This window comes from Malaclemys terrapin, chromosome 14 (genome assembly GCF_027887155.1).
Source record: "Malaclemys terrapin pileata isolate rMalTer1 chromosome 14, rMalTer1.hap1, whole genome shotgun sequence".
Classification (NCBI taxonomy): Eukaryota; Metazoa; Chordata; order Testudines; family Emydidae; genus Malaclemys; species Malaclemys terrapin.
In genome coordinates, this window is record NC_071518.1 from 7,459,967 (window position 1) to 7,484,317 (window position 24,351).

At 44.4% G+C, this 24,351-nt stretch overlaps 1 protein-coding gene across 5 annotated transcripts; it reads right to left on the reverse strand.

Moving 5' to 3' along the window:
- Positions 1 to 2,295: 2,295 nt before the first annotated feature.
- On the reverse strand, positions 2,296 to 24,022 carry MTHFSD (methenyltetrahydrofolate synthetase domain containing). 5 transcript variants are annotated; one of them, XM_054049394.1, is made up of 9 exons: positions 23,932 to 24,009; positions 23,206 to 23,309; positions 21,385 to 21,498; positions 20,479 to 20,592; positions 16,616 to 16,706; positions 15,794 to 15,906; positions 14,949 to 15,074; positions 3,873 to 4,136; positions 2,296 to 2,444 (listed from the first exon to the last, which is right to left on the reverse strand). In XM_054049394.1, exons 1-9 carry the CDS (start codon positions 23,957 to 23,959, stop codon positions 2,424 to 2,426), a joined length of 975 nt encoding a protein of 324 aa, XP_053905369.1. In that variant the 5' UTR covers positions 23,960 to 24,009; the 3' UTR covers positions 2,296 to 2,423. The 5 variants fall into 5 exon arrangements, with proteins under 5 accessions (XP_053905369.1, XP_053905367.1, XP_053905368.1 ...); XM_054049392.1 differs by having other exon boundaries at positions 3,869 to 4,136; XM_054049393.1 differs by having other exon boundaries at positions 3,846 to 4,136.
- Between the last annotated feature and the right edge of the window lie 329 nt (positions 24,023 to 24,351).

The window sequence follows — 24,351 nt, forward strand, 5'->3', positions numbered from 1 at the left end:
GGAAATACTGTCTAAAACCTGCTGTCTCCCCAAGTAGGGGGTGGCTGTTATGAAGGGGAGGACTACACCAGGAGGGATGAGAAATGGGGGACGACTTACAGATGAGCATATGGACCTGGGTTGCCTTAATTCAACCCTGTTCTTTGGGTTATTTAAATAAACAGTAGTTACTACGTCTTGCATTTGGATTTCTGCTTTATCTGAAAGATGTGCAAAACCACAGACTGCATCCTAGACCCTGACCCCCTGGATCTCAATGGCAAAACTCCCACTGACTTCAAGAATGCAGAATCAAGCTCCTGTTGAATATTTAATTGAAGAGGCTTCTGTGTGACATGTATTTCAGCAAGAGTATGAGATACTCTGCACTTGTAAAATGTGGTCCTGAGTGGATAAAGTGGTGGTATTTTGAGGAAATCTCTTATTTCTGGCCAAACCACTCCTTATTTGCGTGATCTTACAGCAACAATCCATGAGAGATGCCTGACCTCATACACTGTGGGGGCTTGTCTTCAGTATGAAACAAAGGTGTGTATTTAACTCAAGTGAGCTGACAAGTGGTGAAGACAAGGCGGTTTGTAATTTTCACATGAGTTAGCAGGTCAAGTTAAAGAGTAGGGACCTGCTAACTCATGTGAAAACTACACATGAGGGCAGAGCTGGGCCCTCAGTCAGCAACCACCACTTTCCGGACACCCAGTTCTGAAGGCACCAGCACAAAGTAAGCGAGGCATGGTATGGTATCACCACCCTTACTTCTGTGCTGCTGCTGCTGGTGGGGTGCTACTTTCAGAGCTAGGTGCCCAGCCAACAGTCGCTGCTCTCTGGCTGCCTAGCTCTGAAGGCAGTGAAGTAAGAGTTGCAGTACTGCGACCCCCTAAAATAACCTTGCAACCCCCCTGCAACTCTCTTTTTGGTCAGGACGCCGAATTTGAGAAACTCCAGTCTCCCCTGTGAAATCTGTATAGAATAGGGTAAAAGCAGACAAAAGCCTAAAGACCAGATTTCACAGCATTTTTCATGGCCACGAATTTAGTAGGGCATTTTTTCTAATCCTTCAATCGTTCTTGTGGATTTTCTCTGAAACCTCTCCACTGTATCCACATCCTTCTTGAACTGTGGGCACCAGAACTGGACATCAGCGGTTGCACCAGTGCCAAATACAAAGGTGAAATAATCTCTTGATTCCTACTTGAGATTGCCCCTGTTTCTGCATCTCAGGATGGAATAAGCACTTCTGGCCCATGTGACACTTGGAACTCAAATTCATATGATTATCCACCACAACCCCCAAATTTTTTTCAGAATCACTGTTTCCCAAGATACAGTCCCTCTACATTCTTTGGTCCTAGCTGTATATATTTATAGTTAGCCATATCAAAATATATTATTTGCTTGCACCCAGTTTAACAAACAATCCAACTCGTTTTAAAAAAAGCCATCAAGTTACTTTGACTGGGTCTATTTTCCATAAACCCTCCTTGATTTGCTTTAATTACATTATCCTCCTTTAATTCTTTATTAATTGAGTCTCGTATCAGCCACTCCATTATTTTGCATGGGAATAATATCAGACCGACGGGCCTGTAATTACCCAGGTCATCTCATTACCTTTGTTTCCACCTGTACATCTTCACTGATGCCAATGGGGTTATACGAGTCTAAAAAGAGCATAATTAGATAGACCATCACATAACTGCCAGTGATTTTGGAAAAAAGTGATACTGGATTATTTTTAGTTTGCTTTTCAGATCTTCTTTTAACTGATTGTGCAATGAACATGTTTGCAATTTGTTACACAGCCCCCCTACCCATATCTTTTAAATGTTTTGCTTGCATGGCCAGTTGGGCAAAGATAAGTGCTTTGCAGCATTTTAGCTTTAATTCACCCTGAGGAGCATTGACAATAATTCTGAGTTTGAGGAACAGTCATCACTCGAGAGCATAATTTTATTTCTTCAGAAGTCTCTCCTTTGTTTGTCCTGCAAAAAGTTAAAGCAATGCTTTCTTTGAGCTCTTATGCAGACAGCTTTGAGAACGTTTTCTTTAATACTGCATGAAAGGTCTTCCCCACTTGAAGCATAATAATGTGCTTAAAATATACTTAGTAATACCCTCTGGCTAAGAAAAATGTTTCCAACTCCTATACTTAAAAAAAGAAAATATCCATTTAGAAGCTTATTTTGACTTTTTGCCCAGGATCAATTGCAAAGTGCTTCTGTTTAGAAAGGATAGTTCAGCCAAAATTCAACTTGTTTTTCAGGACTAAGGAACTTACAAAAAATAAAAGCCATATTAAATAAATCATAATTCTGCTTTATTCCGTAAAAGCATGTGTGTGTATGCATGTACAAGCTAGCACCTCCCCGTCAGGAAAATTTTCCTGTAGCACTCCGTAGTCAAATCCATATCTGGCATCATGGTTACAAAGGAAGATCGCAATGCTGTAATAAGAAGGCACAGAATGAATACGCTGTGCTGATACCTTGGTAACTTTTCAAATAACTTTATGCCTAATCAGTTTCCACCAGTATTTGCAGTAGAGGCCCTGAATCTTCTCTCCCTTACATCAGTTTTACACTAATATAACTCCATTCACGTCAGAGTTGTGCTTAATTTACATCAGCAGCAGTGAGAGAAGAATCAGGCCCACTGGTCTTGAAAATAATCACATACTACATACCAATCTACCCATGAAAAAGGCACCTAAAATAGCCGGAAAGAAAAGCGATATTCATCTGATTTCCCAGACCAGAATAAAATGTACAAAATTGAGAGAGAGTTAAGAGAGTGACCCCTGTGGGGTGCTCAGTGCTGTTAGTTTCAGATGAAGTCGACAGGTGCTGACGATGCTCAGTACCAGAGATGGTAAAAAAAAAAAACAAAAAAAACACCACCACACAAACAAAACAAAACAAACACCTCCCCCTCCCCCACGAATCACAATCCATCCAATGGCATTGAAACATTGCTTTTCAACAAAACATTTCTGTGAATTTTTTTCCATTTCTCACAAAATGTTGTTGCAAACCTCAAGAGAGTGTGTGTGGGGGGAGTAGGGGGTGTAGGGGCAGTTTTCCTAGCCAGCTGTCCTTTGTACCTCACAGGATCGGGTCCTGTCTGGCAAGTGTTGCATCTCACAGACTAGATTTTCAAAAGCTCACCTCTAAATGTACCTGCACAGCTGTGCAGGTACATTTCCCTGGCCAGCACCGATGACAGAATATAGGCATCTGGCTAGAATTGTGGGTACACAGATTCCTTGGGGCAGTTTTCCAAACAGGGTTTGTGTGCAAACGAATGTGGATGTGTGTACAATGACACACCTATCTAGTGCACAACTACTGGCACCTGAAGACATAAACTGAGTAACTGTATGCCGAAAGGGCCAATTTGTCATCTGCATAGGCAAATACTTGATTTGCATGAACATTTGTAGAAACAGTCAGCAAATCAGCCGTGCAACTGCATGCCCAATCTGCTAGAAAAGCTGGCTTTTAAATTCTATTGTTGGATCCTGTTTAGTCCACAAAGTTAGAGACTGTGCTGAGATCCTTGAAAAACTAGGTTGGATTCTTGATGAGCAATGAAGATATACCTAATTTTTTCTATTCATACTTGTTTCTCTGTCCATTGATTTCTACTTGCCCTTTGTTTCTCTGGTTCTTGGCCATCTCAACTCGCAAAGTCTGACCCCTGAGGCTTAAGCCTTTCAAAGAGGCTACAACACTCTCAGCAGTCATTTTATCCGTGTAATCAAGAAAAGCCCGGCCCTGTGCTCCTTGCCAACTGAGCCGCAACGGGGATGCATGGAATTCTCGTAAAGCACTTTTTAACTCACTCACTCTTGTGCCTGGAGGTATATTACCTACATAGACAGTGGTGAGTGCACCATGTGTCTCTGATTTGGTACTTAAAGAATCATTTCCAACATGATGCTGTCCAATTTGGGCCGAGGTGGACTCAGTTTGCAGTTTTGTATTTCCAGTCTTGGCATTTTCATCGGAGTCTGCTGGTTTCCTGGCGTTTGGAAAGTCTGGATGTTCGTCTTTCAGGATAACATCTTTGCCTGCCTGCTTCTCTCTATAGCGAAGATTCTTTAGGATTGGGATTCTTTCCAGCATCTCGTAGCTGATCTAAAAAATTAATAGAAACAAGTTTGAGGGTGTTTTTTTTAAATTAACCCAACATATAAGGTCAGATTAGACTCTGATCTCGTTTTGTCATCATCCTTCAAAGTGCCCAGAGCATTCAACAAACTTTACTAACTGTGTGGCTGACTTCTGAAGTTACTCCATAAACATACGTGTCAGGGCAACAAAAACACTAGTCACTATGCAGGCTACACAATGCAGATCCAGCAGAAAATAACCAACCCACCCAGAGCTACTGGACTTTGGAATTTGCTGACTTGTGCATGTTCGGATTTGCAACCTTAATGTTGCATCAATACAAGATTCTGCATATGACATATATTATGTGTGTTAAAAATCTAACACGGACTGCATCCCCCATGCTTCCCTCATGGAAATTGGCCAAAACTGTGTTAACGTTTTTCTCTGACAAGTCGCCTGGCCCTGCCCCCAAAATTTCCCTTCCATCATTTCTCCCCATCACAGGCACTCTGAGTGGTCTCGTGTGTTTTCCTCTCCCCATCCCTCTCAAAGTCAGTGGGGTGGGGATGGTCTTCTCCTTCCCTGCCAGGATCTTTAGGGGCAGCTGGGCTTTAGAAAGAGGCCTGCTCTCTCTCCATCATGCCCCAGTTATCATAAGCCTCATCAGCAGAGATCCAGGAAAGACTCTTATTCTCACTGCTGAATGCTACTAGTCTGGGCCATGAAAGGGCCTAGGCTGCAGCTCACAACTTATAGGAAACTCAAGAACTCCCAAGAACTCCCTATAACCTGGCTGGGCTCTCAGCCTCTGAATTGTAGCAAAGCCATTGCAGTAGCTGGAAGGAAAAGAGGCATTGCTTGCATGGCTGTTGATGAGGTTGTGGACAAGCAAGAAGTTTACCTTCCAGGAGATCTGCCCCCCCGAAATTAGAGGGGTGCCAGGGCACCTGGTTGACTCCACCTCAGTGAACTTCAAGGGAAAAAGGGCCAGCCAGCTGCCAAGAAGTTGCTGGTGGTAGATGAGAGCAGGTGGGGCACCAAGGCCCATCTAGGGTATAGCGGAAGCAATTCAGCAGAGGTCTCTCCAGTGTTTGCACATGCCTCTGCAGGGTTTCAGGTTTGTGAACCTCAAAGAGTTTTACTTTCAGGCTCAGGCCAAAAGTCAGGCCTGGTTTCCTCTTGTTTCGGCCTAATAGTTCATATATGACCCAGTGATAGAATGAGAACAATTAGTTTAAAACAGAGGCTGCCTCCATTCTGGCCCCACATGGGTCGGGAGTAAAAGGTGCTGGAATTGTGCCCTGTAGCAGGGCAGTTACCCTGCTCTGGTGGACAAGGCTAGGCTGATTGGGGAAGCAGCCACAGCTGGGGCCACGCCCAATCAGTCCACAGCTGGCCCTATAAAGGGGCTGTGAGCCAGGAGCTGACAGTCTCTCTCCAGCCTTGGAGGGAGAAGGATCTAGCTGCCTGGGAGGAAAGGGTACCGGTACCGGTACCGGAAGCGGAGCAGGGCTGGGGAAAGGCAAGAGGAGCTCCAGCCTGGCAACTCCCCAGGCTGCAGGTCTTGTTAAAGGCCCAAGGCAGGTACTGGGGCTAAAGAGGTGTAACGTGGGGATGGGCAGAGGAAGCTGGTCCAACCCCCTTGCTGATGATGAGTGGCCATTATGGATTGCAGTTAGCCCCAATGAGAGTGGGGGCTAGATGACAATTGGCAGTAGACACTGAGGCAAGGTGGGCTTAGGGGATGGGGGTTCCCCTGGGAGGGGAGACCCAGAGTGAGGGGGTACTGCTGGGGCAGAACCCCAAGGTAAAGAGCAGTGGGGTCTGAGGGGGATATGAGGGCTTGAGGCAGGCGAGACACCGGCCAGTAGAGGGTGCTCTGAGGCTGGAAAAGAGCTAATTCCCAGATGACCAGTAGGAGGCGCCGTGCCGGTGAGTCTCGACCTTGCTACTGGCCCTTAACAAGTAAACTTTTTTTTTTTTTTTTTACTCTACCGTAATTCTTCTAGAAGCTAACACAAGCTGGCAGTTCAGAGATGTACATGTTTCCATGGGAGCCTTAGCACTCTGAAAGGTACATGCCATTTTCATATTTTGATGAGTTATGACTGCTGATCCTGGGAGAGATGCATTTTTCTCCACCAAATACTTTCAGATTGCTGAAACGGACAGTCGCTTCCCCTGAGCCGGGCAATATGACATTAGACAAATGGCTGAAGCCATCTTACTATGTTTTTCCTGGCCAACAATTAGGAACATTTGTTGTCCTCTGTCAAGTTTCCATGTGAAATGCAAGCTCTATGCTAGTTAAACCAAACAGGAAAAACATTTTTCTACACTCATGTAACTAATTGCTCCTGTACTCAGAAACAAGCCCAGCCAATTACGAACCAACTGTACAGTTTTTCACCCTAAAGTCAAACTTAGCTCAAAACATACATCCAGAAGCTTTATTTAGAAAGATCAACACTACCAAGGGCAAACCTTCACCTCTTCACACAACCTGCGTACATGGGATGGGCACTGGGATGGGCAAAGAATTCCCAGGCCCTTCAGGACACTCTGTGAACAAGACCAAATTAAAGCAATCCAGAGCCATGGGGATACCCCCCCAAAGGGGACATCCCCGCCGGTTGCCAGGACCAACCCCCAGCTCTGACGTGGCCCGAGCTCTCCTTGGGGGGGTGGGGGGGGGGCGCAACAGGTTTCAGAGTTAAAATTAAATGGGGCAGTTCATATCTTTTGGCTGACTGCAAACTCCGGGAGGCACCAGTTATACTCGGGTGAGGTTTTCAAGCTTCTCTTTGTTTCCATGAGAGAAACTTTCTTTTTCAATGAACCCTGGGATTCTGAATTCATCAAGTGACTGGGCTGTAGTACCCATGCCTTAGTACAATGGACACTATAGAGTATTCCCTACAGCTTCCCCCTTGCACCAGTAGATCTCACACTGAGATCTCCTAGATGAGCTTATCACCAGTGTAAGTGAGACAAGTGCTCATAGCTGAAAATCCACCCTGTCCTGCCCCCCAAACCACCCTTCCTACATGTGATGCATACCTAACAACGGCTCCCCATATCCTACTATCCCTCCACCCCTGCCCATGCCAAAGAACCACCCTCGTTCCGCTGCCCATTTCATGCCCATGACGGGAGCAGGGCAACACGATCTGCCCAACGGATGTAGTCCTAATCCTATGGGAGTCTTGCTGGTCACTTCAGGGAGAGTGCAACCAAAATTTCTAACTCCTCCACCAAAAAAAAAAAGAAAAGAAAAGAAAAAGAGGCAGTTTGGGGTTTCAGTGTATGCATCCAACAAACCCATTTGTGGAGCGGCTGGGTGGCTAGGGAGGAGAAGGGAAATAAGCTGTTTGCTCTGTTGTAAAATACCAAAGAACTCTTCTGCAGTAGGACAATGTGTTGCTAATTATAATCATGCAAAAGCTACTTTTGTTTCAAGGGCTGCAGTGATTTGTCTGGAAGTGGAGGGAATCCAAGTACAGTCTCCTCCTCCATGCTGTCCATTTCCTGGTTTGACACGTTCAGGAACTTACCAGCCTCATCTAGTGGTTAAAGCACAGAACTGAGACTTGGGTTCTACTTGGATGGCCACTGGCTCGGTAGGTGGTCTGGGTAAGTCACTGAATCTCCCTCTGTAAAATGGTGATAATTTATTCACCTGAGATCTCTCTGCATCATGGGCATGCAAAAAAGGGGGCAAGCAGGGTCCCAGTCACCCCCTCCAGTCAGGGGGGGCACAGAACTGCTCCGGGGCAAGGAGAGCGAACTCCTCGGGCCAGGGCGGGGGATGCCAGCTCCTCTGGCCCTGGGCCTGCGGGGGCGGATTCAGCTCTTCCAGCTGCTGGGGGAAAGTGAGCGCCACCAGCTGCAGGGGGAGGGGGAAGAAGGGGAACCAGCTCCTCCGACCCTGGGGCTGTGGTGTTCAGAAGGATTAGTGAGGGGACAGACTGGAACGGGGGCTGAATGGGTGTGAGGGTGCAGAGACATGGGGATGGGGGGTAATGAGTGCAGGGCCATATGGGAACAGGGGAAGCAGGACCACATAGGAATTGGGACGGCTGAGTGGGGGTGCAGGGCCACATGGGGACAGGAGCAGATGTGCCTGACTAACCCCTAGCCTCTCCCAGGGTCTGCATGAGGGAGGCTCCCCATCCCCTAACAATCCTTCCCCACCCTCCATCCCCAAAAACCTGTTCCATACTTCTTCCACTGTCACCCAACAACCCTCCACTTTCACTTTCCAGCAATTACTTCCCTCTCCCTCAGCTCTTCCGTTACCTTTGACTCCCCCAAGCCTTTGCACTGCTTCCGAGGGGTGCAGGAAATACATTTTTATATTGTAGCTTAAATGATTTCTTACTTAAAGTTCTGTATAAATATGCCTCATAAGGAATCTATTTGTCAAAAAACATTTCCTCAATCTTTTCTGTTGTCTGTATTTTACAAACATTCTTGTGGACTGATATTTTGAAATTAATTACGAAAATAACTGAAACTGGCATAATTACATTGTGTTATTTTGACAAATAAAATATGCAGAATTTTAAACTATTGTGCGCAGAATTTAATTTTTTGGCACAGAATTCCCCCAGCAGTAAATTTTGCTAAGGGACAGATTTACAAAGTAATTAGGTGCCTAAGGATGCAGCTAAATGCCTATTAAATGTGTTAGTGCCAAACTCCCAGTGAACTCCAGTGGGAGTTAAGTGTTTAATGGAATTTTCAGAAGCACCTAATATGATTAGATTCCTATCTGGAATTTTAGGCACCTAAATACCTTTGTAGATCTGGCCCTAACTGCCCAAACAGATTCCTCTGAAGGTACTAGAAAATGAAAAGAATAACATTGCACCAAGCACTGCCCCGCCCCTTCCCCTTTGGGAGGTCGCAAAACCTGCTAACATCTAGCAGTGGAGAAAAGGAAGCAAAGGTGGCTGATGCATAGAAACCCATACAACTGATAGCTGTGAATGTTATTCCAAAATACACTCAGTAAAGGAGATCAGTGAACCACACAGCAATTGTAGCAGGGCAAGTAGCAATTTCTAGCCATTTCATTGGCTCAACAAGGTACCTAAGTGTTGTCCAAAGCCTTATGCATTAAGTACTTCAACTAGAGTCTGATCTCATTTAGGTTCCATCCTACACCACTGTAGCAAATGGCAAAACGCTCATTGACTTTAATGGTGCAGGATCGGACCTTTACATTGGTGCTGAGGGAGTTACACCAGTGCACACTGGGATCAGAATCTGGCCCACATACTTTATAGCATAGCTTCCCAGTGATAGGAGGGTGGTGGGAAGATGACTTTGTACAATGTGCCCATTTGACATTACTGTTTGTTTCTGATTCAGAAGCAGGCTGTCCCATATCGTAGGGCTATTACTGCCCTCAGTTACATTCCCTCTCGCCCCCAACCTTATACCAAGTTCCCCCTCCCCAATCCCACAATTTGTTTATTTAGCAGGAACCCTTTTGCTGTTTCTGTCAGGCTTTGTCTACACTGGAACTTCGTTGGCAAAACTTTTGTCTTCAGGAGTGTTAAAAAAAACCACCCCCCCAAAGGACAAAAGTTTTACTGACGAAAAGCACTTTGTTGGCAGAAGCGCTCTCCTGCTGGCAAAGCTGCCACCGCTTGTTGAAGGTGGGAGAGTGGCTACACTGTGTGCCTTTTAGCAGCACAGCTGTGTTGCTAAAAAGTGTGTAGCGTAGACACAGATTCTCTCTCAAACTCTCAACAACAGAAGCATAAATACGTTCTAAATCTTTTGTTTTTAAAAAAGCCAGATGAAATTGCTGTTATTTTGCACTAACTATTCTCATCTCCCCCTCCACTACCCCAAATATATATAATTATATTAATTACTCTGGTTATTTTGTGCTTTTAAAAAAAAAAAAATGCAAAGAACTGTGACAGACTGACAAATACCTAGTCACAGATCCCAGCTGCCACCAGGAAAAGTGTTACCTCGTGCGTTTAGGGTTCTCCTCAGACATGGGGCTAGATTTTCAAAAGAGCTAACAGCTCCCATTGTGGCATTTAAATAAGTTGCCAGGTTTTCAAGAGGGATCAGCTCCCATGTCAGCACCTGAATCACAGGGCTAAACTTCTCAGCTCCTAGCAGCTTCCCTTGTTTTCCAAAGGGGCTGTGTATAAAGAGAGAGCTAGACAAGAAGTTACTGCTGACTAAGCATTCCTAGTGCACCTAGCACTATAGACAGGACAGTGTAGAGCTGATTCTGTTTACACTTACATTGGTGTAAGTCAGAAGTGGCTTCTCTGAAGTGAATAATGCTACGGTCGTGTTAAACTGGTGTGAGTGGAGGAGAATTGAGCCATATTGTACCTACTGTATACCATCAGGCACTACTAAAGGAGCCAAAAGTCTTTCAAAGCCATTGAATGATCATTTCTGGGATACCAATCCCAGCATTTCGTTAGGTTTTCCTTGTATGCAACACATTTCTTTTCATTACAACAAATATCTTGGCCACAAACCGTGTTGCAGAACGCAGGCTGTGGTGAAAATCTGTTGGGCCAGGTATTCAGCTGGTATAAATTGGTATCACTTGGGGGGAGGGATAGCTCAGTGGTTTGAGCATTGGCCTGCTAAACCCAGGGTTGTGAGTTCAATCCTTCAGGGGGCCACTTAGGGATCTGGGGCAAAAATCTGTCTGGGGATTGGTCCTGCTTTGAGCAGGGGGTTGGACCTCCTGAGGTCCCTTCCAACCCTGAGATTCTATGGAGCAGTGCCAATTTACACCAGGTGAGGCTCTGAATCATTACTTTTTCCTCCACTTTTCCAATAATCAAAGTGGTAAGAAACCCTGAAACCTGTTTGAGCATTGCATTTAACTTTAAGTTTTGTGGTGTGCATTGTTTGACACACACGTTTCACATCTTGCCTCTCAAGTTTAAGAGCATGCACAGTGTACAAATGCTGAAAACAGAGGTGTTTGCTAACAGCTACTCGCCTAACAGCTTCTCACCAAATTAAGGACATCTCCCAGGACAATGCTTAGCCATAGCCTAGTGTTTGCAAGCAGGAATACCCTACTTTATATAAACCCTTAAGCCATTGTTGTCTTTGCTTGAGCAAGCCACGTTTCTGAAGGGTGAACTTTTGTTACAAGGCAATTTACACATCTCACAGGCATCCCTTACTAAATACACTTAGGGCTGGTCTACACTTAGTCCGGACTTCGGACTAAGGTACGCAAATTCAGCTACGTTAATAACGTAGCTGAATTCGAAGTACCTTACTCCGGACTTACCGCGGTCCAGACGCGGCCGGAAGTCTCCCCCCGTCGACGCCGCGTACTCCTCTCGGCGAGCTGGAGTACCGGTGTCGATTGTGAGCACTTCCGGGATCGATCCGGGATCGATTTATCGCGTCTTAACCAGACGCGATAAATCAATCCCAGAACATCGATGGCGTGCCGCCGGACCAGCCGGTAAGTGAAGACTAGGCCTTAAACTACATTCCATTGACAAAACATCCTGTTTAGAAGATGAGTCTTTTATCCACTACCTCTTGGCTAATTTATTTTTGCTCAGAGATACAGGAATGCAATGGCAAAGCCAGGATTTGAAGGAGGAGAAAAGGATGTAGGATTGGGAGTCATGAGCTTATGGACAAACTCTTAAATAACCACAACAAAATCCTGTAGTTTTAAGATCTGCAGATTAACTAGACCTCCCAGCTCTGAGACACTGCGTGTAGCAGTTATTCACAGGGAAACGCCCATAATGACAAGATAACAAAAACACGTACGCATGTTACTTTGTTCCCAGTGAATTAAAACCTGGAAATCTGTTGTCCTTTTAGTTCTTTAGCTGTACCAGAAACATGAATGATTGGTACCACGCTGAGGAACAGAAATCTAAATATTCCTCTCCCCTCCCGGGATCTCATTCATGTCTTAGTAGCACAAGTACTGATGATGTGTTAGGGAAGGGTAATATTACCACCACTGAATTGTAGGTGGTACAACTATACAAGCAGTAGCATTTCAGTACAGTGTGTCTTCAATATCTTCACAAGTCCCTTCTTGTCCCACCATCCCCATGTCCAATGCAATCTTTTCCTGTGTCATTTCAAGTCCATCTGACCTCAGTTGTTGGCGCTTCAGGACAGGGACTCTGGTCAAAGCTATCAAGGTTGGGTCCTTATTAAAATTTAGGTTCCTAAACAAGGGCTGGCTGCTGCAAGATGCTGAGCGCTCCTGGGAGGTGGGGAGTCAATGGGAGAAGGATATTCAGTATCCTGAGAAAGTGAGCCTTAAAACTGGCCTGATTTTCAGAGAAAATGAGCACTCCAAAATCTCTCTGAAATCCATGTGAGCTGTGGGAGCTCAACACCTTTGAAAATCAGGTCACCTTTATTTAGGTGCCCAAATATGGGCAAGAAGCCTACATTCAAGCACCAGCTTAGAAAATTTCAGCCCACGACTTTTCTGTTTTGCCTCAAAAACAACAAACCTCTATGACACAGCATACATAACAGGTAGGAGTCTGTGAGACACTAAAACTCCGCGCCCCCCCCACCCCTTCTTCTAGCTCTTCGGTTATGAATAAACAGGAAAAAAAATTGGTAGAATTAGGGCCTAATCCAAAGCCAACTGACGTCAATGAGAGTCCTTCCACTGACTTCCTTGGGCTTTGCATCAGGCACTAATGCAATTCTTTTGCATCAGGCACTAATGCCGTTCTACTGAAAACATTCCTAATAGATGTATGTTAATATGTGGTGAAAACTATACCGTCCATGCTTAACACATGAGAGAAGAGATACAAACAGTAATAATACAGTCAAATCAAGCAATGATCATAGAATATCAGGTTTGGAAGGACCTCAGGAGGTCATCTAGTCCAACCCTCTGCTCAAAGCAGGACCAATCCCCAGCTAAATCAATGATGGGAAAACAGATAAGCACACCCACGTGTGAACACCACCATTGAAAATAAAATGGTTTCTGACACAGCATAGGAATAGTACGGTTTGGGAAAATATGTCTGAGCAAGTTACAAATGTGAACAGATGGAAGTGCCTTAAGTGCTGGTAAGCCTTTGTCCCAAGCGCTGTTATATGGCTGGTCTTTAATCTCTCTCTGATAAGAGAAGAAATGAAAAGACCACATCCATTTTGATACACTGGTTAGTTAGAGACTAACCTCGTCTGTGAGAGTGTCAAAAGCAGCACAAAGATTAAAGGACTTTTCAAGAGATTTTGTCTTCTCCAGACCTTTGCAGATTTAGCTGGCGAAGGGAAGTGGAGAGAAATGTTAGCAAGGTAATTTATTGAGGCTGAATTCCGACATGAAGGGAGAACGTGATCAAAGCCATGCTGGCAAGATGGATGGGGCACAAGAGCTGGGACTTCAAACAATTCCGTTAAATGAGCTTGAGTATAAGAAAATCTCCATGTGAAATATTTCAATTATGAAATGCACTAACACAAAAGGAGCTCTCATTTACTCACCCACAACCAGGTTAGAATACTCCTCAGTGATAGAAAAATAAATAGAGTGGGTAGAGTTATTTATTGCAGATAAGTTACAAGTTTAGCCCTTTTTTCGGTTTGCAAAGTGTTTGCCAACTGATCCTGGCTTCTACAAAAGTACTAATTTCTTACAAGTATTTCCTGGATAGTTTATGCAAACAACAATTTGCTATTCATTATCTGTAGTGTGCAAATTGTCACTTAAGGCATATGGTGTTGTTTCTGCTGACTTGAGAAAGACAAGATGGGTGAGGTAATCGCTTTTATTGGACCAACTTCTGGTGGTGAGAGAAGCAAGCTTTCAAGGTGATACAGACCTCTTCTCCAGCTCAGATGACTTAAGACTTTTAAAGAGGAAAACAATAAAAATCAGATTATAAATAAAGCCCTTTCCAATATGAACTTTCAGACAAAATCATTCGTGTGAACATTTGTGAAACTGTTTGGATTTGTGAACGTCTCTGTGAAAAAAGTGGTGATCATCCAAATTAACAATCAACCAAAATAACTCCAGCAGCGCGGATGCATCATGTTGATGCATGAAAGTATTTAGAAATCCCTTCCTGCACTATTCAACCAGCTCGATCTATATATTATTTTAAAATAAATCCCACACTTAACCACTAGCAGCAATGCAAAAACCAACGTCCCTACCACTAATTCATAAAACATACACTTACTTTTCCTGCGAAGATGGCCTGGCAGACACGCCACTCTGGATTTATGGCATGAAGCTCTCCCTGCTGCACTGTCTCATGAAAAGGAACAGAATCCACTTCAACAAGTATTCATGAGGCAAGACGTACTCTGTGGGGCAGATCCTCGGATGCTGTCAGTTGTCCTAGCTTTACTGACTTCAGCAGCTCTATGACAACTTAAGCCATCTGAGAATCTGTCCCCATATGACGCAACCTGAAATCTACACGATAGGACACCTCACCTGCAAACACATGTCTCGTTTTTGCCACTATCATTTACAACAACCACACAGACACCTGAAAACAATGCGTCTTTGCTTATTTCCATTTTCCAAACATGTCCCTCACCTTCCTAGTGTTTCTAATACAACAGACGGCAACCTGATTCCACTTTCTTTACTTGTTTTTATTTCATCACACTATCGGGAGGCCACGGGAATGTTCACACTGGCTATATACAGAGTTTGTTAGTTGGAGATGCAGTTTTCATAGATATTCAGAGGATACACATTCCAGAAGGATTAATGATGTACAGACGGAGAAGGTACATCATTAGTTTCAGAAGCAAGCATTTGGTACCAATAAATCATCGTTAGCGGAAGTAGCCTACCTTATGCCATATTATTCCTTGTGGTTTTGGTCGTTTGCAGCCTGTTTTAATGGTTCTTGTTGGAGTGAGGATGTAATCCACAGTTAAATCATGGTCATCAAGCAGCTCTTCTGCAATGTCAACCACCTACAACCGGAGGGAAGAGAAATTTGGTAAGTAATTAAAACAACCCCACCAGAACTGACTTCGCATGGAAAGTTTCATTCCAGACAGCTTCCCAGATACCCAAAATCTCTCACTTAAGATGACAAGATAAGCAGATTACACTGAAACAACCCCAGATCTAGACATAAGTCAGTCCTGCTCTGCAACTACTTAACTGTTACAACTGGAACTGAGTGACTACTTGATTTTTTTTCAGTTCAGGGGCTGAACTGAAAAATTTGTTTGGGGTTGTTCCAAAGCTTACATTTTTGGGGATTTCCTCGCCGAAATAAGAAACTGAAAAAATATTGTTTCATTCAAACTGAAATAGTATTTTTGTTTTTGTTTATTGCTTTGTTTTGGGGTGCCTTTTACCTTATTTTAATTTTCTAAAGGCATCAAGCTAGATTTCTGAAACAAAATGTTGGTTTGAAATGAAAAGTTGAAATGTCTCCTTCTGAAAAGGTCGAAACGAAGCGTTTTGACTTTGACTCCTCCCTCCCCCACCCACTGCTTCATTTTTTATTCAGACGAATTTGACCTCAATTTCCAAATAGTTTCACTCATCCTGAAACAGCATTTTGGGGCAAATAATTTGTCCCAAAAATTCCATCCAGTTCTAATCTCAGCTGCTCAATACACGCCTATAATGCAAGGTACTGAATGGTTGCAGATGCGCCTTCAGAGGTTCTTCAGCTCACCTGGCAGTCATGCACGATAGTAACTACCGGGGTGTCCTCTCTGATGGCTCCCATTGACATCATCATTGCATATTCCATATCTGCAAAACCTTCCCCTTTCCCAATTCTCCAACCTAAAATGTACCAATAAAAAGCAAGCTAGTTAATTAACACTGGAGGGCAACAGAGTGCAAGAGATGGCAATAATTAAGTAGAATGCTTGTAAAAAAGGCAACAGATGTCTGGCACATGAACCGATTCTGAGAGCCCATCTGCACCAGGCTGGATTCAGGAGTTGGTACCGGTTAACCTAAGTCTGAAGAAGACAGCTTAGGCTTAAGAAAGAGAGGACTGTTTTTTTTGTTTTTTTTTGTTTGCAAGTGAATGTAATGCTAATGAAAGGTCTTGCACGGACAGCTGCCATACCGAGGTCACCCCACAAATAGGTAGAGAATGGGCAGCTGCAGTGCAAGATCTTTATGCTGCCCCCCTCACCCAACAAGCCTCTGCTTTGTCCTGGAGGAACCATCTCTACAGGGAGAGAAGATCCGCCCTCGTGACTGTTCAACTGAAAACACAATGCACCCAGAAGAACCCTGTTGAAGATGCACTGTGCACATACAACACATTGGCTGGTGTAACTCCACTATTAAACTCCCAGCAGAGGGAACAAATAGTGATGGCATCTTTGTAATGTAGACACCAGCCTTCAGAAACTGGAGTGAGACCACTAACGCTTCACATGGAAAGGGATTACCCTTAAATATAAAACAGAGAAATTGATATCCTGCTATCCCCCAAAACCTCCCCAACTCTAACATGTCTAACAACCTTTACCCCTACCTTTTTCAGAAACAGCCACCGATCCTACAACAACCAGGTCCACTTGGACTTTTGCATCCAGACCTATAGGCACACTGTAATCCTTTACCCCCTAAGAAGAAAAACATGATTTTAAGGATGTTTCGCTTCCAATTCAGTAAAACATCATCATTATTAAAAATAATCAAGCCTCTTTTGCTCAAACCAAATAAATAACCAAGCTCTGAAATGTCCCTTCCCATACACAGCCGATTATCAGAAGTCTGGGAAGTTATTCTCCAAGCATCCAGCGAGTTAGAATTCTGCACTATATTTTCGGCTAAAACGTTGACACTTTTGGCATATTTCAATAGACGCTGTGGCTTCCCAGCCCTTCTGAAAACCAAGCTAGTTACTGAGCAGCTGAAATTTGTATTTGAAACCTAACATCAGGCTCCTATTTTTGAAAATCTTGGCGGATGGCACGGAAGAGTAATGCATCGCGCCAGTCACAGAAGGATCACAAAGCGTGTTAAAAATTGTTAACAAATTAATCCTCACAATACATCTGTGAAATAGGGAAGTGTTAACTTCGGCTTACAAATGGGACAGCTGAAGTTTAGAGACATTACAGGCTTGTCTACATGGGGATTTATTCCTGATTAACTGTGTGTGCAGATGTAGAAGTGGCTTTAACTAAGGTGGAATAATGCCGTCTTATTTGGAATAAGGATGTCCACACACATAGGGCATGTCTACACTACAGCGGCACAATTATGGTGCTGCAGCTATGCTCTGGCACCATAGCATGGACACTTCCTCTGTGGACAGAAGAAAGTTTTCAGTCAACGTAGTTAATCCATCAGTAGCTAGGTCAACAGAACAATTCTTCCGCAGTTGGGGATTAGGTCCACATAACTACAGCTCTCAGGATTGAAACTGTTCACAGCCCTGAATGACAAAGCCAGGTCAATCTAATTTTTAAGTGTAGAGTAGGCCAGAGTTAATCAGGAATAGATAATTCGCTATCAATTCACACATTACCTTATTCTGGATTAACTTTTATGTGTAGACAAACTCTAAACTATTTTCCCCAGGTCATACAAGAAGCCTGTCTGTAACAGAGCCAAGGATAGAATCTGGATCACTTGGCTACCTGTCTTATGCATTAGCCACTAGACAGACTGTCTCTACACACTAGTTATCCCTCAATGCATGCTCCAGTATGACCCACATATTCTCCTGAACTTTCCTTCCTTGTCACATTTTGATGTCTATGAGTCAACAGTGTGCCCTTGTTGCCAAGAAGGCTAACGGCATTTTGGGCTGTATAAGTAGGGGCATTGCCAGCAGATCAAGGGATGTGATCATTCCCTTCTATTCGACATTGGTGAGGCCTCATCTGGAGTACTGTGTCCAGTTTTGGGCCCCACACTACAAGAATAATGTGGAAAATTTGGAAAGAATCCAGCGGAGGGCAACAAAAATGATTAATGGTCTGGAGCACATGACTTATGAGGAGAGGCTGAGGGAACTGGGATTGTTTAGCCTGCAGGAGAAAAGAATGAGGAGGGATTCGATATCTGCTTTCAACTACCTGAAAGGGGGTTCCAAAGAGGATGGATCTAGACTGTTCTCAGTGTTACCAGATGACAGAACAAGGAGTAATGGTCTCAAGTTGCAGTGTCAGAGATTTAGGGTGGATATTAGGAAAAACTTTTTCACTAGGAGGGTGGTGAAGCACTGGAATGGGTTACCTAGGGAGGTGGTGGAATCTCCTTCCTTAGAGGTTTTTAAGGTCAGGCTTGACAAAGCTCTGGCTGGGATGATTTAGTTGGGGATTGGTCCTGCTTTGAGCAGGGGGTTGGATTAGATGACCTCCTGGGGTCCCTTCCAACCCTGATATTCTATGATCTCTGATGTAATGATGTCAAGCTGAGATACCTGAAGCAAGCCCTTCTACTTCAGAGCCTAGGGTACGGAGGTACATGTCACTGCTAAATGTCATGAACAGTTTTTTTCCCCCCCTCTCCTCTCCTCTCTCTACAGCATTTGTTCAAGACAGATTTCTGGAGCTGTAGATACTCAGCACCTCTGAAAATCAGATCCAACGTGTCTCAACCTGGACACCCAAAAATGGGAGGCACTCAAAATGGGAGGGTTTCACTTCTTTAGTTTTGTCTTTGTTAGATATTTTTACTTCGAGATTAACTCAAGGTAATTCACATGTTTGTAAAGGATAAGGCAGACACTTGTCACACATCTGATCCAGGTGAGAAACCTTTGTTCTTTATGTTAGGTTGACACCCACAATGAAAAACAAATGTTTAAAGCCTAGCATAAAATAAGGCCAGTGAAGAATAACTCTTGGGTGAGTTTCTCCATCTGTAAATGGAGAGAATAATATTTACTTGCCTATCTCCCAGAGGTTTGCTGAGGATTGTTTGTATTGTATTCTGTGAATGCAAGGTGCATGAGACACATTACGACTTTATTCACTAGCACCTGTCTGCCTGAAAAATAGCACTGACGTGATAGAAAGGTCATAGGTCAGATATGAGACTGGGCAGCGGGTCAAGAGAAAGTTATCTTTTGAATGACATATAGTACAACTTCCAACTCTTATCAGTTTTAATAAAATAACAATCTTAAGAGAACTGTTAACAGAGACGCTCACTTTAGAGTTTCACACATTTTCAATCCCCCAATTATATGTAGGAGTCTGTGTTTGGATTGATGTCTTAAAATTTAAAAAATTTAAAATTATTGTCCAATTAATTGAAAAATGCTATATTTTTGTTTTAAATTCTAGAAATAGGTAAAATAATACAGGATTCTGTGGCATACTCACTCAGCTATGGAATATGACATTTGTACACTAGGGGGCAGCAAAGCACCACTTTACAACAAAAAAAGATCTACTCAGAATTGTTCCCCCCCAATCAACCGAGTGACAGAAATTAGTTAATTTGGATGCTTTTTGTTCATTTCCTTAAGAGTCAAAAGGGTAAAAGATCTGCCCTTAACCTCGCCCTCCCTCCCCTCCTCCCCCAAAAGTATGAACCACCATAAACATTTTATTACCCAGATTAAGCAACCAGTTTTAAACATTAAATACTCTCCCCTCTAGGTTTTCTAAGCACAAAAGTTCAACTGTGCAAGAGATGGCAGAAACAATGTATGTCAGACTGAGGTTTTTAAGTGTGTAAATACAGCCTCTGAAACTTTCTTGCGGTGATTCAGGTAAATAAAGCCATTGAGAATGAATATTTCTGCACTGAAAATCCAAAACAACAAAGAGCAAAGCGATGGTGCATCTCTAAATAGTTGTATGGTTCAGATGAATATGCAAAAAGTTGATGCTTATTTCAAGCTTATCCACACTTTTTGGGGAGGCAAAGCAAGGGCCGAAATCCTGTGAGCACCAGCTATCTGGTAACAGGCCTGAAACGTCCGGCTTCCGGCTAGGCTGGCATTAGCGCGAGTATAGTCTTCTGTGTGTTAGTCCCAGGCCCCAACAGGGAGTGGAGGAGTGCATGAAAGTGAAAAATAACAAGGATAAAAACATTCACTATACTTTTCTGAATCTCAACAATACATTTTGATTCGCCTTTTCTCTTATTTGTGCTATGGTTGTGTCTAGAGGTTGGGGCCCCAACTGCGCTCATTACACATTCATCTAGCAAGAGCTAGCCCATCGCTGAGCAATTTACAATCTAAAGACACAAGACAGAAATGAAATACTATCATCTCTGTTCTTACAGAGCGGGAGCAGAGGCACGCAAAGATGAAATGGTTTGTCCAAAGCTACACAGTGAAGATCTCCCTAGCCTCAGTCCAGAATCATAACTATAAGGCCACTGCTCTGCTCTTTTGACATAGTTTCCCCCACTTCTGGTACCTACTTGAGAGGTTGCACATATTCTCAGGATCTCTTTAGTTGCTCCTGCTGGTGGGACAATCTTATTAAACAGCCCAGTTCTCAGTCGCGGTGTTGGAACCAACAAAGTTTTCCTTGCCTGTGATAACAGAAACCATCAACAGTTACACGCCAGAATTAGGGGACAGGCTTATTTTTCTTTAAATATATAGAAAAAAAAAATCCTTTACTGCCATGTGTTTGAGCACAAAGACCAATGCTCCTCTGGGCAAAAAATACAGAATTACCATTTGTACAAATAAATAATTCTTAATGCTTGCAAATGAAACCTTTCTAATAAGCAAGACAATGAAATCAGAGATTATTTATTTCAAAGATGAACAAGACATTGGATGAACTAATTTAAATGTAAGATCATTCTCAACAACGACAGTGGAAGAATCTAGTTTCCGTCACGTGCTGATCCAGACAGTCAATGTGAAATGGGGCATATTGAGAGATGTTACATTAATGTTATGGATGCAATTCAACCTGGATTTATTTAAGCGTTTGCAAGTCTGTATCACGACATGACCCAAAGCCATGGGGGCTTTATGAGAGGCATTTTTATCCCACAGCTATTGTAGTAGCTGTATCCTGAAGACTTACAGCTATGCAGAGAATACTTTCATTCTGCTGTGAAAAGTGTCATGTACCAGCTAATGTATACAAGAGGGAAAGTATCTAATGGTGAGAGCAGAGGGCTGGTTTTCCTGAGTTCTATTCCAAACTCTCCCACCGACTTGCCGGGTGCCTCAGTTTCTCCATTTGTAACACTTATTTGTAAAGCTTTCATGTGGCTGGTGCCATATAAATGTCAAGAACCTTGGACAACGTGGTCTGCTCAAGCACTTGGGGTTGCATCACCCTCACTCAGGGGAGGTTCAATTACCTGTAAGGTCACTAGCCGAACTCCTTCTAGTGGTTTGTCAGGGTCCACTTTAATCTCACTTGTTCTTTTGAACACGTCAAGCTCTCGGACAGCATGGCAAACCTGGTGAGACCCCTGCATCAATGGAACAGCCATTAAACAGGAAAAGGAATACTGGCACTTACTTCCAGGGTTAGAAAGCGAGCAGTCTTCTGGGGAGCATCAGGGTTTATTTTAATGGTCTTGGCAGTTTTGAATTCCTGTAAACCTGGGAGCCTACTTGCAGCATGCGAAGCACCCTGTTTTCATAGACAGCAGCATGTCATCAAACTGTTCACAACTTTCCAAATCCAAGAGAGGCAACTCCCACCTTCAATCAAGCAATGCAATTTAATTCCCTACTTCTAACGCTGACCCGCTGGACCAAGAATTTCTTGCTAAATTGGTGATGTCTCAAATACTCATAATCACCCAGACTAAAATCCAAGTGCCTCATGGGACTTGTTGGGTACCTGCAACTCTTGCTCCCATTGATAATCACTAGCGGGTACTCAACTGGCACCTTGTAGTCCACCCCAAGTAAGGGCTAGCACCAGCGATGCTACCCCAGAAGCAGAGCAGGGACTGAATTGTGCCTCAGTCCCCTTGTTTCAGGATGACGTAAAGCCACACCAGCCCTCTTCTTGGGGGAGTTGCTTCCCCCCTGCACCAACTCAACTGCACAGGCTGGTGCCTTGGGTTCATTCCCTGCCCACTCATTCTCCATCCACCTGCATGGGAGGGGAAGCAGTGGCTTGCTGGCAGCCATTTTCCCCCTTGTACTGCTACCCATGATACTGATAGCCCATGCGAGGAAGCCTGGGGGCTCATTACACCTACTTATTCCCCTGAGCAAAACTGTAGCCAGAGTTGTAACACAGCTCTTAATGTTTAGTGGCCAAATCCACTGTGCAGGTGCACTAGAGAATGGAAAGACCTTCCTCTCATTCAGTATACCAACACTGGAAGCAGACGCAATGCTACAGCCACTGCTTCCTGAGAATGACTTCACATCAAAACAACAAGTCACTGGGCAGGCTGATAGAACGGCCATGGCCCCATGGCCCCACGCCCTTGTGCATTTTGACGCTAGTGCTGGACATGCTAGATTTTATAGGTACATTAAGTGCCACTTCTGACCACACTCCCATTTCTCCCTGCCCAGTGACCTGGCGGCATTACGGCTGCAGCTTTCCTATGCAGAAAATATGGCTCAGCCACCACTGCCCAGTTACCTCTACGTACCTCTGGCTGCCATCATTTACACAACCCTATTTCAGCACCACATTATAGACCGTGTGGCCTAGGGGAGAGAGCACAGGACTAGGATTCAGGGGACTGGGATTCTATTCTTGTCCCCACCGCTGGCTTGCTGGAGGACCTGGGGCAGGGCATCTCGGTGCCTCAGTTTCCCCAGCTGTAAAATGGGGTCATGATACTGACCTCCTTTGTAAAGTGTTTTGAAATCTACTGATAAAAAGCATTATATAAGAGCAAGATATTATTATCCCATTCAGCATTTAGGAATAAGAACTGTACAAAACCCCTCAAGTTTTTCAGTTATATTTGCCAATCTGATTGTTTTCCCCCCCAATCCATCCCAGGTGCTATGGTTATTCACTAATTGTGCAGACTGTTGGGATGCATGATGGACAAACAATTTCTGATATACACCAGAATAACCCATTTGTATTTCATAAATGCAACATACTCACTTCATTTTTAAGGGTTTCCAGCCAAGAGAATGTTTTGTTTTGCATATGACAGGAATATATATTGTTCATTTCTGAAAAACCACAATACCTTGAAATTGGGGATCCGGTGATGCACTGGTCTTGGGAAATCAGCCAGGTTATTTGCTTCCATGTAGTCCCAGATCTTCGTCCGGATATCCCATTTGGAGACACCTTACAAAAGGCAATAAGGAGCAGGAGCAGAATCAAGGCAAGGATGAATTAATATAATATACAGCAGAGTGCCAGGCCAGTGAGATAAAGGTGAGTGTTTCACCCTAACAGTGTTGGGGACACATTGGACAGCCACCGTTAAAGTTGCCCTTGCGTATTTCAGCTACTTCAGTTATTTCCACAGGGAAGGAAGACTGCTGAATTGCACGAAGTGCTCTATGCATTAGACAGGTTTTAGAGGGGTAGCCGTGTTAGCCTGTCTCAGCAAAAACAACGAGGAGTCCTGGTGGCACCTAAGACTACCAAATTTATTTGGACATAAGCTTTCGTGGGTTAGAACCCGGTGCATCTGATGAAGTGGGCTGTAGCCCACAAAAGCTTATGCCCAAATAAATGTGCTCGTCTCTAAGGTGCCACAAGGACTCCTCGTTGTCTATGCATTAGGGTAGTGAGAAGCTTTGCACGCCCTGGTCTGACCTCCGCGATCAATGTGGGGACGGAGCCCCTGCACAATTCCCTCCCCTTCAATACGGGGCCCCCATTTCCCCTTTGTCTAGTCTCCCCCTCCCTGGGGCTATCGCCCCCCCAAAGCCCCTCCCCGGGGACTCCCGGCAGTTCCCACCAGCGCTCAGCCGCACCCCCGCCTCCATGTCCCCTGAGCAGCGGGAGGCGCCGTGTGTCTCTGCCCGGTACCGCCCCCCTCCTGTACCCATCAGCTGGCGGCGCCACGTGTCTGCAGGGACTACGGCGGCCGGGAGCGGACAAGAACCCCCAGCCCGACTGACCGACACGCAGGGGGTGGGGCTGGCTTGGATCTCCAGCGAAGCGCCCCGCACATAACCAACCCGACTGCTGGTTGCAGTGGCGCCCCGAAGCCCCCCAGCGGGCGGCGCTGCACAACCCCCCGGGAGAGCCAGCCCGCGCCCTGCAGAGCTCACAGGCTGGGTGGGAGGCGAACCCCGTTGAAGGGACTTGCACAAGGGCAGGGAATAGACCCTTCGTCTTCTCACTCCCACTTCTGCTCAAGCCACTGGCCCAAGGG